The sequence below is a fragment of the Camelina sativa genome, chromosome 3, assembly GCF_030686135.1.
Source record: "Camelina sativa cultivar CO46 ecotype springtype chromosome 3, ASM3068613v1".
Taxonomy (NCBI): domain Eukaryota; kingdom Viridiplantae; phylum Streptophyta; class Magnoliopsida; order Brassicales; family Brassicaceae; genus Camelina; species Camelina sativa.
In genome coordinates, this window is record NC_141882.1 from 10,993,640 (window position 1) to 11,006,718 (window position 13,079).

Consider the following 13,079-nt stretch of genomic DNA (forward strand, 5'->3'; position numbering starts at 1 on the left):
TGAAACTCAGATCATATATGTTAAGAATTGTGGGCTTTATGTTGGTTCTTTTGGTATTTTAATATAACCAATTATATTTGTATTCGTCACACTTTCGTTTAAAAAATTCAAAATGTACTCTACTTTCTACGGTAACATTTATCAGTCAAGCTGAAAGTTCAAATGAAAAATACCTTCAATTCTCTTTTGCTTCTTGCTCAGCTTAAGGACACGGAGTGATCCATGGCAGAATAGCGCTTCAAGCCTTCAAGACAGGACTAAGCTGAACCTGAACCTTTATTCACTGAATCTGTTCGTCTCTTTTTGGTTAAAATTGAATAAACGAATAATATGGAACTAACATTGAGAGCGAAGATGGTCTTCCGAGTATAAGTGGATGTTTAGGAGAATGTTTTGGGTACTGTGAGGGGGATTGGCTTTCTTCGGAAGCAAGTTATTATTTTGGTTTAGGGTTTTGTTAGGGGAGATGCAGCAATATGCAAAAACAATGAATATGGCATGTGTTATGGAATGTCTTCTTTGAACATCTGACTCAGATTCAAGATCAGCTCCTTGAGTCTCTTTTCTTTCTTAACTACTGCTTTCTCCTTGCTAAAAAATGTAAGAATGAATTGCCAAAAGCCTCGCCTACCAGAAGTTTTTACAAGAACAGTCGCCATTTCGGAAATGATGAAACCTCTTCCTGTCTCTTAAGATTATGTCTCGCTGCACCACCCACGACAAGAACCTGAAGAAATTATGACAGTCTCCACAGGTCCTTAAGTTCTTGAAAACCCTAATGGTTGTTCCCGGAGGAAGTTTCATTAGCCCAAACGCAACCGCAATCTTCTCACTATGAGTAGTCAACATATCTTCCTTGTGACCATCAGACTCTATGTCGTGCAACACAAAGCTCGTGTCTGGTACAAACCCGAGCCTCCTCATCTCTTTACCCAACTCTTGAAGATAGTTATAAACAGCTTCTGCCTCTGGATGCGATGTATCATCCACCAAAAACGTATGCACTTGCGTCTCCACTTCAATCCAACTACAAGCCACTTCCTTTTTTACCCCTCGATCCCGCATTAGTTTACGCACCCTTGCCGCTTCCTCCCACTTGCCAGTAGCTGCATACATGTTAGATAAGAGCATGTAGGTCCCATCATGTTCTGGTATGAGATCAAAGAGTTTGTCTGCAGCGATGATCCCTAGTTCCATGTTTCCATGGACTCTGCAACCAGACAGAAGAGCTTCCCAGATTTCTGCACTAGGTTCAAAAGGTAATGATTTTATTACACTTTCCGCATCAGAGAATTTCCCAGATCGGCAGAGCAAATCTATCAGTCTTGCATAATGATCTGCACCAGGAGGTATACAGTAAATAGTTTCCATCGAATCAAAATACTTCCGTCCCTGTTCTACCAAACCCGCGTGACTACACGCTGTCAAAACTGTAAGCAACGTAATCCGATCAGGTCTTATCCCTTCCTTCAACATCTCCTCATATACATCTACTGCTTCAGAACCATGTCCATGCTGTCCCAGTGCAGCAATCAAAGCATTCCAAGAAACCGAATCCAAACAAGGCATAATTCGAAACACCTGTCGAGCTTCCTCCACAACCCCACATTTCGCATACATTGTAATGAGAGCATTTCCAGCAGATAGGCTTGAGTCAAACCCTATTTTAACCAACTGAGCATGGAACTGTTGCCCATTGCAATACGCTCCCAGCACCGCACATGATTTGATCGCCCCAGAAAACGCGTAATCACAAGGCTCGAAACCTTCTCTCTTCATACAAGTAAACAACTTCAAACCTTCTTCTCCAAACCCGTTTTCAGCTAACCCTGATATCATTATCATCCAGGTCAAGATATTCTTCTCTTTCATCTCTTTAAAAATCAACTTCGCCTCACCTATGTTCCCAGAACTAACATACCCTGATAACAAAGCGTTCCAAGAAACCAAGTCTTTTGCCGGCATTTTCTCAAAAATGGCTCTTGCCTCATCAAATTTACCGCATTTATAGTACAACGAAACTAACGAATTGTCAAAATGAAACGAGAAATCCTCCCTTCTTAACACATAAGCATGAACTTGCTTTCCCAGCTGAAGCAATCCAGCAGTAGCACAAGCCCTTATAACACTAGGATACGTAAACTCGTCAAGCTCAATTCCTGATGAAACCATACTTCTAACCATCTCCAACGCCTCCTGATACAACCCGCGGTTAACATAACCAGAAATCATAGCATTATAAGCAACCACCTTCATATTCTCGTCCATCACTTCAAGCAACTCTTTCCCTAAATCAAAACAACCATTTTTTACATAACCAGTAATCATAGTCGTCCATGACCTCTCATCTTTCTCAGGAATCTCATCAAACACTTTTCTAGCCGAATGTAACAGAGACGGCGAAGAAGCGCATTTCGAATACACAGACACCAGAGCGTTCGAAACCGAGGTGATAGAACCAGCACCAGACTTCAAAGCTGCAGCATGAAATTGCAGACATTGCTTCTCCTCTTCGACAACTAGCGCTAAAGCAGCGAGAACACTCGCGAAAGTGAAGTTATCGGGTTTGAATCCTTCGTGCTTCATCTTACAAAACAGGTTAACAGCAGAGTAGCCATCATTGTTATGAGAGAAGCCAGTGATCATCGCATTGTACATCACAGTATCTCGCATACTCACAGGAGTTTCCTCGAACACCCCACGAGCGAGAGTGATGTCACCTGAAGCACAATATCCGGAAACCATGGTGGTGCTAGCGATTTTATCTGGTTCAGAGATTTCGTCGAACAGTTGGCGTGCGTAACGAAGCTCTGATGATTTACAGTAAACATCGATCAAACGGTTGAGTATATGGGCACGTGGCTGGAACCCGAAAGTAATGATATTGGCGTGAACGGCTCGAGCGAGTTGCAAAGACGTTCGTCTGATCGGCAAACATAGGCGGAGACTCGCGGCGTAGCTGTTGGCGATGGCTCGAACAAGGTCTGGATTCGGTTGCATTTCATATTTTATGGTTCGGTTCGATTTTTTTCCAAACTGTACCAAAATTTATCTCCTTTTTATTATATTAAGCCAGCTTCGGTTAAAGTAAACCCAAAGAACCGATTAAATTCGATCTGGTTTAGATGTACAGTATGTCCATTAATTTGGTTACATCTGGTTAAATGTAAAACCGTCAAAGTAATCATCGTCACCTCCCTCCCCCACACGCACACCATTAAACCCTAAAGAGGTCTTTCATCATATCTCATTTCTGTTAATTTTGTCAGTTTCGGCACCATGGTTCTCAAAGACGATAATTCCGAGAAATCTCTCGAGCTCTTCCTCAGCATTGGTTTGGACGAGCGAACAGCGCGCAATACCATTAATAACAACAAAGTCACCGCCAATCTCACCGCCGTTATATACGAGGTGTGTCCTCTCTTCTTCTCCTCCTCCTTCGTTGTGTTCGTTGTCAGTTCTTATTGTATTTGATGAAATTGGAAGGATTGAGTTTTCATTATCGTTTGCGAAAGTTTTGAATTCTGTCAATTTGTTGACTAAATCCAAATTTTGTATGTAATCACAATTCGTAATGTTTTGATTGATGATTTTTACTCCGTTGCATGTATGATTTTGTTGATAATTTGATCTGTTGCCTACTCAATTGGATGATTGAGACAATTTTTTCTTGACGCTTGTCTTTTGTGTACAAGGCTGCTGTCACTGATGGGTGCGATCGAACTACAGGGAATCTATTGTACTCGGTGAGATATATTTCTAATTGAACCTAAATGGCCTTGAGATTTTTTTTGTCGATGCTTATAGGTTGTAACAGTAGGTTGCTATTTTCCTTGGATTTATGTGTAACAATAGGTTGCTACTAAGTACCCTACAAATGCTCTTGTCCATCGTCCTACATTGCTCAAGTACATTGTTACCTCTAAGGTTAGTATATGGCTCCTTGAATTTTATCTGCCAGAGCTTTCCTTTCTTGGGTTAGGGCCTCTTTTGTTAATGGGAAACTAGCGGACGCTTGTTTTAATTTTCTCTGATTGATGAATCTGCAGATTAAAACTCCAGCCCAGTTGGAAGCTGCATTTGCTTTTTTTGCCAATACCGGCCCTGAAGACTTCAAGCTAAATGAATTTGAGGAGGCATGTGGTGTTGGTAAGAACTTTTCTGTTTGCTGTTATGAACATTGATTAGATTTTTTTCTTTAATGCCAATGTGTGTAGGGTTTCTGATTTTTTTCTTTATTAATCCAATGCTTTGAGGTTACAATTTTCTGTGTCTTTCCATGGATTTGGGATGAGATCTTTATTGTCGCTTTGGAACAGGGATTGAAGTTTCCCCTGAAGATATTGAGAAAGCAGTTAAGGAAATCTTTGAAGAGAATAAGAAAACAATATTGGAGCAGCGCTACCGAACTAATGGTTAGTAATTGCTCTACACCTCACTGTCTAAGGCATTAGGTTCATTTTAGGCATATCTATCGTTGCTCTGATTCTATATAATTTTTCACATAACCAGCTTATTCTGTTTCTTTGTTGAATGATGTATGTATGTTATGTAGTGGGTGAATTATTTGGGCATGTCCGGAAATGTTTGCCGTGGGCGGATCCTAAGATTGTAAAGGTGCGTTAACTTTTTCAGCACCCTGACTTCTCTTGAAGCCACAAACGATATTGTAGTTTTCTTATCCACTCTTATGTGTCTGCTATAGAAACTTATAGATGATAAGATGTATGAATTGCTTGGTGAGAAAACCGCTGCTGATAATGAAAAACCTACAAAAAAGAAGGAGAAGAAGGAGAAGCCTGCCAAAAACGAGGTGATTGTAGGTTTCATTTGAATGTGTTTTCTGTTGTGTATATTGTGATTTTAATTCTTCATTGTGGCTTATCTGTAGGAAAAGAAAGCTGTTGTGGAGGCTACCCCAGAGCCATCTGAAGAGGAGCTTAATCCCTATTCTGTATTCCCTCAGCCAGAGCAAAATTTTATGGTAACATCCGCTTTTAGCTTATTTATGCTCATTTATTCTACTGGATTTTCAGTTTCACGTTCTACACATCTGAAACGTCTTCCATTGATAATCATACATCCGGAGGTTGATTCAGTGATGCAATACTAGGATACGTATGACGTGTATTGCTTGCCTTTCTTTGTGGTGATCTGGAACAAACTTCTTATAACATGTTTGACCTTAAATTATCATTCTTTTCATGGGTGAATATGTAGCTAGCATATGTTTACGTAACATATGCTTATTTATCTTCTCAGGTTCATACAGAAGTGTTTTTCAGTGGTGGCTCTGTGCTCAGATGTAGCAATTCAAAAAAAGTTCTTGACAAACATCTCAAGGTGACTGGGGGAAAAGTTTATACTCGTTTTCCCCCTGAACCAAATGGTTATCTACATATTGGACATGCCAAGGTAAAATTATACATGATATGAGGTTTTTTGTTTATCTTGCATGATAGAGTATAATTGGTATGGGCTACGGTTTTATGTTCATTCCCGTTGCTTGTACTTTCAGGCTATGTTTGTTGATTTTGGCCTTGCAAAGGAGCGAGGGGGCTGCTGTTATCTAAGGTAAAAGTTCTTCTTTGCGTTTACTTTAGTTTCTTACATCTTTACTTTTCTATAACAATTCTTGTTTCTTCTGTAAGGACAATGTTTAGAATTCCTTGTAAATCTGATTTTCAGGTATGATGATACAAATCCTGAGGCAGAGAAGGAAGAGTATATTAATCACATTGAAGAAATTGTGAAGTGGATGGGTTGGGAACCCTTCAAGGTATTGTCAAGTATTTTGCACTGATAGCTTATTGTTATTATTAATTATTGTGTTTACATTCGTCTGACATTCACCACTGTTTCTAGATTACATACACCAGTGATTATTTCCAAGAACTGTATGATTTGGCAGTGGAGTTGATTCGGAGAGGTCATGCTTATGTTGATCATCAGGTCAAACAATTTAAACTCTGTTAAATGGATTCCTGTTGCTTTCCCAATTAATTGCGATTATTTTGCTCTAGTAGTGCAACAATTCCACACATTAAACTTATCCTGTCAAATTGTTTTCATATTTTCAGACTGGCGAGGAGATAAAAGAGTACAGAGAGAAGAAAATGAACAGCCCCTGGAGGGACAGGCCTGTTGAAGAATCTCTAAAACTTTTTGACGAAATGAGACGAGGAATGATTGAGGAGGGGAAGGCAACACTAAGAATGAAGCAAGATATGCAGAGTGACAATTTTAATATGTATGACCTTATTGCTTATCGAATAAAGGCAAGTGAAACTAAAATCATCTCTGGTTAGATATAAGAGGCTCTCTCCCGTCTTTTGCTGTCTAACTTGTTTATATGCTTTGCAGTTCGCACCTCATCCTAAGGCTGGTGACAAATGGTGTATCTATCCGAGCTATGATTATGCCCACTGCACCGTTGATTCTCTTGAGAATATAACGCATTCGGTATGTCCCTTTCTCGGTCTTTCGGCTATTTGCAGCATGAATTTGTATCATTGACGGCTGCATTTTGTGACCCACTATTTTACTTTCAGTTTTGAAAATCCCTTCTGTATCCAAAGCATCTGCTGTTCTTAAAACTATCTTTGTGGTTTTGACCGTTTTTTATCTGCATAATTGTAGCTCTGTACTCTTGAATTTGAGACCCGGCGTGCTTCATACTACTGGCTATTGCATTCCCTGGATCTCTACATGCCATATGTATGGGAATATTCACGGTTGAATGTCACAAACACTGTAATGTCCAAGCGTAAGGTTCGTAAAATACTCAACTTGCCTGTGAACAACGTAATGTATTTTTATGCTGAGATTCATGCTGCTTGTATCATTTTTTTTCTCTGCTGCAGTTGAATTATATCGTGACAAACAAGTATGTAGATGGTTGGGATGATCCACGTCTTTTGACACTTGCTGGTTTGAGGCGGAGAGGTGTGACTTCAACTGCGATTAATGCATTTGTACGAGGAAATGGAATTACCAGAAGGTTTGCTATATCTTAATTTACTTGATACTGCTTGGCTTATGTCAATTATCTTTGTTAAATTTGCTCTATTGTTCTATGTTTAAGTGATGGTAGCATGATACATGTGAGTCGTCTTGAGCATCAGATTAGAGAGGAGTTGAATAAAACAGCTCCTCGCACCATGGTGGTGCTTAATCCTCTTAAGGTTGTCATCACCAATTTGGAATCAGACAAGGTTATGGAGCTTGATGCCAAGAGATGGCCTGATGCTCAGAACGATGATCCCTCAGCATTCTACAAGGTAAACTCTGTTACACATAGACTAGATTTCTACACACAATGGAACATCTTTCTGTTTTCTTGATCTTGTTTTCTTTGGTTGTTGATCTAGGTTCCGTTCTCCAGAGTTATATACATTGACCAATCTGACTTCCGAATGAAGGATTCAAAAGATTATTATGGGTTTGCCCCTGGTAAATCTGTATTGCTAAGGTATAGAAAGGGATGCTATGCTTCAGTATTACTTTTTTTTGGATATGATTCATTTGTGACTAAATGTGCTTCCTGCTGTTTGCAGATACGCTTTCCCAATTAAGTGCACCAATGTTGTCTTTGCTGATGACAATGAAACAGTTTGTGAGATTCATGCGGAATATGACCCTGAGAAAAAGTCAAAGCCAAAGGTTCTTTTCTTTAGCCATCTTTATAATTTCTGCAATTTTGTGGCTCTTCCTAACGGTTACTTTTGATCTGTAGGGGGTTCTACAATGGGTAGGTGAATCTTCCCCAGGAAAAGAGCCCTTAAAGGTTGAAGTCCGATTATTTGAGAAACTCTTCAACTCCGAGGTATAATATAATATTGTTCTCTAGCTTTTTATAGTTACAAAGATTGTTCCCTAAAGCTGAATTGTATCTAATAATAACAGAACCCTGCTGAACTAAATGACGATTGGCTCACTGACATTAACCCGAACTCCAAAGTGGTAGTTTCTGGTGCCTATGCTGTGTCAACCCTTAAAGATGCTGCGGTCGGGGACACATTCCAATTCGAGAGGCTAGGTATTTTCAGTTTCAAAATTATAGGAAGTGCTTGCAATTCTAGATGAAGAGACACGATAGAGATTTTTAACCACAACTTGTGATGCATTAGGTTATTATGCGGTGGACAAGGACTCTGAGCCAGGAAAGCTTGTGTTTAACCGGACAGTCACACTCAGGGACAGCTACGGTAAAGGTGGAAAGTAAAATACTCCACCCATATTAACGCTGTGTTGGTCAAAACTCCCCCAAAAAGGCGTTTTATAACAAAACAGTACATGAAATGGTTTGGTTTGACACGCACATTGTGCAACAGTTAGTTTTTTTCTTCTTCTTGAATGGTCAAAAACAATACAATTCCATGTTGTTATCTTTTGAAAGATATTATCTTCAGATTACAGATGTCAAACTAGTGTGCCAGATGGAATTTTATTATTAGCGTGTTTATGAATTGTACTGAAAATCGAAAAAAGCACTGCTTTGATGGGATTGTGACCAGTTTCAACGTGCATTGCTACTCAATATCCCACACATCATTTCAGTTCGTTATCCTCTTCACCAGACTAGTGAATTCATTCCTATGGAAAGCACATTTTTAACTGCTTTTTGAATAATAATAATAATAATAATAATAATACACAAAGAATCAAAAAGTTGTAAAGGAAGAAGATGAATATTAGGGATTAAGGAATAGGTGCTTTTACGATAAGGACGATACGTTAGTGATAAAACTTTAGGATGGATACACTATACAGTCGATTAGAATGTTTCATCCATTTTTTTTTTCTTTTGGTATATCGAATGTGTTGGACAATTGTTTTGCTGAAAGACGCCAATTCCAGCATGGACTATGTCTGTCTACAATATGTGATTGTGAAGATACACATACGTACACGAATACTAGTGAAGCTTTGTTTTTATGTTTGATTTAAGCTTTGTTTTATTTACTATTGGATATGTTTACCGAAGAGAATGGAGAAACCATTGTTAAATTTGGGTTTATTTGGGCTTCCAACTAAAATCCAATTGGCAATTAGTAGATTGGCCTAACCTTTTATATTTTAATGATAGTTTTATCAAACTTCACATGCGGGACTTGGATTATATCCCAACAATCTCCCTTTCAAACCAAGGACCACATGTGGAATATTAACACGCCTCTTCGAGATGATACCTCCATCCCGAACCGATCCCACTTGGACCGATAATAAACCCCTTTTTTGGCCCATTATTCGGATTAACAAGAGGCATATTCGTATCCACTTTTTTAGGTCCACTAGAATTTTAACTTTGGGCTCTGATACCATGTTAAATTTGAGTTTATCTTGGGGTTCCAACTAAAAACCAATTGACAATTAGTAGATTGGCCCTAACCCTTTATATTTTAATAATAGTTTTATCTTGAAATGTGAGACTTGGATTATATGCCAACAATCATTACCACACCAAATCAAAATCTTAATAAAAAAAGCATGTGTAAAAACTAACTTTCTCTTATAAAAAGCATGTGTAAAACGTTTTTTACTCATGACCTGCAAGGTTTATTTACTTTTGAAAATAACAAGTCTTGTTATTTTACCTTTTTTACTTTCCGAGATGAAACTAACAAGTCTTGTTTATTTACTTCTTTTTTTTCTTTTTTCTTTTTCTGAAATCATGTGTTCTATAATAAAAAAAAAAACACATGTGTACGTCCGATTTAAAAAATGATAGCTGGAGTATATTGAAGTCCACGGTTCGGTGATTATGGGTTTTACTGGAGGTGTGACTGAGTGATTTGTGCCAAAACTTTACTGTTTCTTGAACCACATTTGAGTCAGGTGTTTGTGCATGCATGTTGATAATTACAACGTCATTCGTTGGTCAATAAATTTGACTGGTTACTATTCCAATAATACCTACCAATAAAAAAAGAACATACGACTCTCCAACAACATTATTGAACAACTTATATAATTTGACCATCTAACAGTTTATGGCCAATTAATTTCTCAAATTTCCATTTTTGTTGGGTTGCCCGGAATAACCGGTCGTCATTTTGTACTAGACTTATACAAGGGGTGAAGATGATATACAATCGATACACGTGTAAACCGATTGACAAATTAAACGACCCTTAACCGATTTTCTCACTTTTGTCCCTGTGGTACACGTAAAAGATAAATTATAGAGAGAGGTAGCTTAGTCGTTCTTGATCTAAGGAGGTTGCCGAAGACAAGAAAAAAATATAACTAAAATGCAATTTTCTAGTTAATCATAATAGAAGATATGGTTCACAAGAATAGGTTTATTGTTAAAGAGAAAAAGAAAAAAAAAACAAGATTTAGATTTATAGAAAAATGACCCCATTCTCCATGCATGTATATGGTTCCAAATTCCGATTATTTTCTTTTCTAGGTAGCTTTATCTTCTATTTAATCTGATACACAAATGTGATCCATAGATAAACTTGAATTATTGGAGATGAGGAGACAAAGCATGCAAAGACTTTCATCTCCAAATTTTTTTTTTTTAGTAAATCTATTATGTATATATGTACTCTTGTCTTCTTGACCTCTAAAATGATTAAAAAGTTTATTGCAACTTTATAATGCCGTGGCCGCCCGTTGGGTCCAAATCACTCGAAAGCTCCCATGAAATGACTTCCAAATGTGTACGTATATATATAAGTAAATTGAACGCTTTATTAGTTACTAACTTCTAGTATAATGTTTTTTTAATATTTAATTTTAAGGTAAACAATATATGGAGTTACAGAAGGTCAATATGGAGTTACTAAACTAAACCTAATTAACTTCTCTTGTTTTTTGGTCGAGGCATACAAAAGTAGACGAGGAGAAAATATAACAGAGTTACGATTGTCTTTAGTTTCAGTATATAATACTTTATTTTACGTGGTTACTAGAAGTACGTAGCAAAGGATTATAAGTTTTATATATCATTTTAGATTCAATTGTTGTCGGAAAAAAATGTTGAGCTAAACAATTAGACCACAAGATTAATCGTAGAATATTCTATTAAACGAACTAATCATATAATAATGCCAAACGAACATTGACTTACTTAACAAGCACACGTCTAATTTTCTAAAGAGATACACCCATCAATCGTTTTCTAGAACCTTGACTATCTTGGATTTAACATCGTGTATATATGAATCCCTTGATTTTGGATTCTTTCACATATGTAGAAGAGAGATTAGATTTGGTCTCCTTCAGCAGATCCAAACTAACAAAATTGAGAACAATTTATAATATTCAAAGATTATGATTTTTTAAGGGGGAGACGATACTATTCTTTGAGTTGCCACTTTCTCATATTAGATTATTAATTAGTCAAATGTAAATTTCTTGAACAATTTATTTTACGTTACTTACGTATAAAATTAGTGTTTAACTTTATTTCCATTATATCAATTCAGAATATGCGAACACATAATATCAATTTAGAATATACGAACACATAATATCAATCCAAAACAAATAAAATATAGCTAAGAGAGGCATATATAAACCCCTCTAAGTTGTATCTAGCTTGTAAAGAACATACACCAGAATGTGTGGGCTCTACGACCTAATTAAAGTGTGCGTACTCCTTAAACTGCCAAATGTCATCCATGTTCCACATTGGATCTTGTGTCACATCATCCTCGTACGTAGAATCAGCCACGTGACAATCTTGCAATGCTAAAATGTCTGAATTGCCCATAGTGGCCACCATGTACTCCTCCTCTAGGCAAGGGAAGGAGCTGTAATCTTCACTCACACATTGACTACTACTCCCTCGTGATCCGTCCAAGTACAATGAACATGTGGTTTCAATATCAGACGACTCCATGACTTGTGAAATTTTCTTGAGATCTACCGACATAGAAGTGGAAAAATCCATGTTGGAATAATCAGGAGAGAAATTGTTGTCTTGTAAAACCGGTCCAAGTAAATCAGGAGGAGTAGCTTTAGTGTTGGTGTTTGAGTTATCATTCATTTTGTGGATCAATCTTGGAACCCAAAAGCTACGGACAACTTCCAAGAACTTGTGGCTATTGGAATCGATGTTGAGCTGGCGTGCTTGTTTCTGAACTCTTGTTCTCCAATAGTTTTTTATATCGTTGTCAGTTCTTCCGGGTAAATACTTCGCAATTTTCGACCACCTAAGTAAACATGTTACAACTTACACGTAAGATTATTAAAAGAAGTATATATAAAGCTAAAGAGAGCAAATTAAGTACATATTAAAGTAATTAACGTACCTATTACCCCATTTAGAGTGGAGCTCGAGGATTAAGAGTTGTTCTTTAGGAGTGAGATTCCCACGCTTTATGTCGGGTTTAAGGTAATTCAACCATCGTAATCTACAACTTTTTCCTGTTCTCTTTAGCCCTGCTTTTTTTTTTTTTTTTTTTGTTGATAAGAAATTAAAAGTTCAAATTAAACACACTTTTCACCAAGTTGTATTTTGTTGTAAAGCATGAAAACGTAAAAGAAAAGAATATTACCAGAAGATTTAGCGAGCAGGTTCCATCGGCCTTCACCGTTATGGGAAATGTAATTGGTGAGAAGAGTGTCTTCCTCAAGTGTCCAAGGTCCTTTCCTCTGCTCTGCACCCTCTTCATTTCCACTACACCTCATTATATTTGACATATTTGTTTCCCTTTTTAATTAAATATTTCAATTTTTAAGGTTTGTTGTGGGTAGAGAGAGATATGGGGTGGGGGGAGAGATAAAAGAGAAAAAGAGAGAGACTTTTGTGATTTGAGTCTTGAGAAGTGAAAGTGAATTCAATGGTGTTAGGGAATTTATAGACTCGTGATATTGGATAATGTTCGTACTTTCTTTTATAACACAGATCATAGATATGCACACACCCAAGTTAAACTACAAATATTATTATTATTTTTAAATAATGATTATAATTCACCCACTAGATTGCTGTAGTACCTTTGGCGCATTTGGAATTGTTAAACATTAACATGGTATCTTTTATTTTTATTTTTTATTTTTATTTTATTCTATGTTTTCCAACACAATCATTTTCATTTGAACGATTTTAAATACATAAATTA

General features: G+C 37.2%; 3 protein-coding genes across 4 annotated transcripts; 1 reads left to right on the forward strand and 2 right to left on the reverse strand.

Moving 5' to 3' along the window:
- Positions 1 to 48: 48 nt before the first annotated feature.
- Positions 49 to 3,074, reverse strand: LOC104776710 (pentatricopeptide repeat-containing protein At1g25360). The gene has a single exon (XM_010500817.3). It carries the CDS (start codon positions 2,998 to 3,000, stop codon positions 628 to 630), a length of 2,373 nt encoding a protein of 790 aa, XP_010499119.2. The 5' UTR covers positions 3,001 to 3,074; the 3' UTR covers positions 49 to 627.
- On the forward strand, positions 3,039 to 8,602 carry LOC104776711 (glutamine--tRNA ligase, cytoplasmic). Its single transcript, XM_010500818.3, has 22 exons — positions 3,039 to 3,411; positions 3,696 to 3,746; positions 3,856 to 3,927; positions 4,050 to 4,149; positions 4,320 to 4,415; positions 4,556 to 4,617; positions 4,706 to 4,813; positions 4,892 to 4,984; positions 5,263 to 5,415; positions 5,519 to 5,574; positions 5,689 to 5,779; positions 5,866 to 5,952; positions 6,081 to 6,278; positions 6,364 to 6,462; positions 6,640 to 6,771; positions 6,864 to 7,000; positions 7,085 to 7,280; positions 7,371 to 7,471; positions 7,557 to 7,662; positions 7,736 to 7,825; positions 7,906 to 8,038; positions 8,130 to 8,602. The coding sequence occupies exons 1-22, from the start codon at positions 3,280 to 3,282 to the stop codon at positions 8,222 to 8,224; spliced, it is 2,388 nt and encodes a 795-aa protein (XP_010499120.1). The 5' UTR covers positions 3,039 to 3,279; the 3' UTR covers positions 8,225 to 8,602.
- Positions 8,603 to 11,402: 2,800 nt separating this feature from the next.
- LOC104776712 (transcription factor MYB62) lies at positions 11,403 to 12,827 on the reverse strand. Of its 2 annotated transcripts, none has more exons than XM_087502768.1 (3): positions 12,513 to 12,827; positions 12,267 to 12,396; positions 11,403 to 12,167 (listed from the first exon to the last, which is right to left on the reverse strand). In XM_087502768.1, the coding sequence occupies exons 1-3, from the start codon at positions 12,655 to 12,657 to the stop codon at positions 11,591 to 11,593; spliced, it is 852 nt and encodes a 283-aa protein (XP_087358894.1). In that variant the 5' UTR covers positions 12,658 to 12,827; the 3' UTR covers positions 11,403 to 11,590. The 2 variants fall into 2 exon arrangements, with proteins under 2 accessions (XP_087358894.1, XP_087358888.1); XM_087502762.1 differs by having other exon boundaries at positions 12,267 to 12,399; positions 12,513 to 12,784.
- Positions 12,828 to 13,079: the final 252 nt, after the last annotated feature.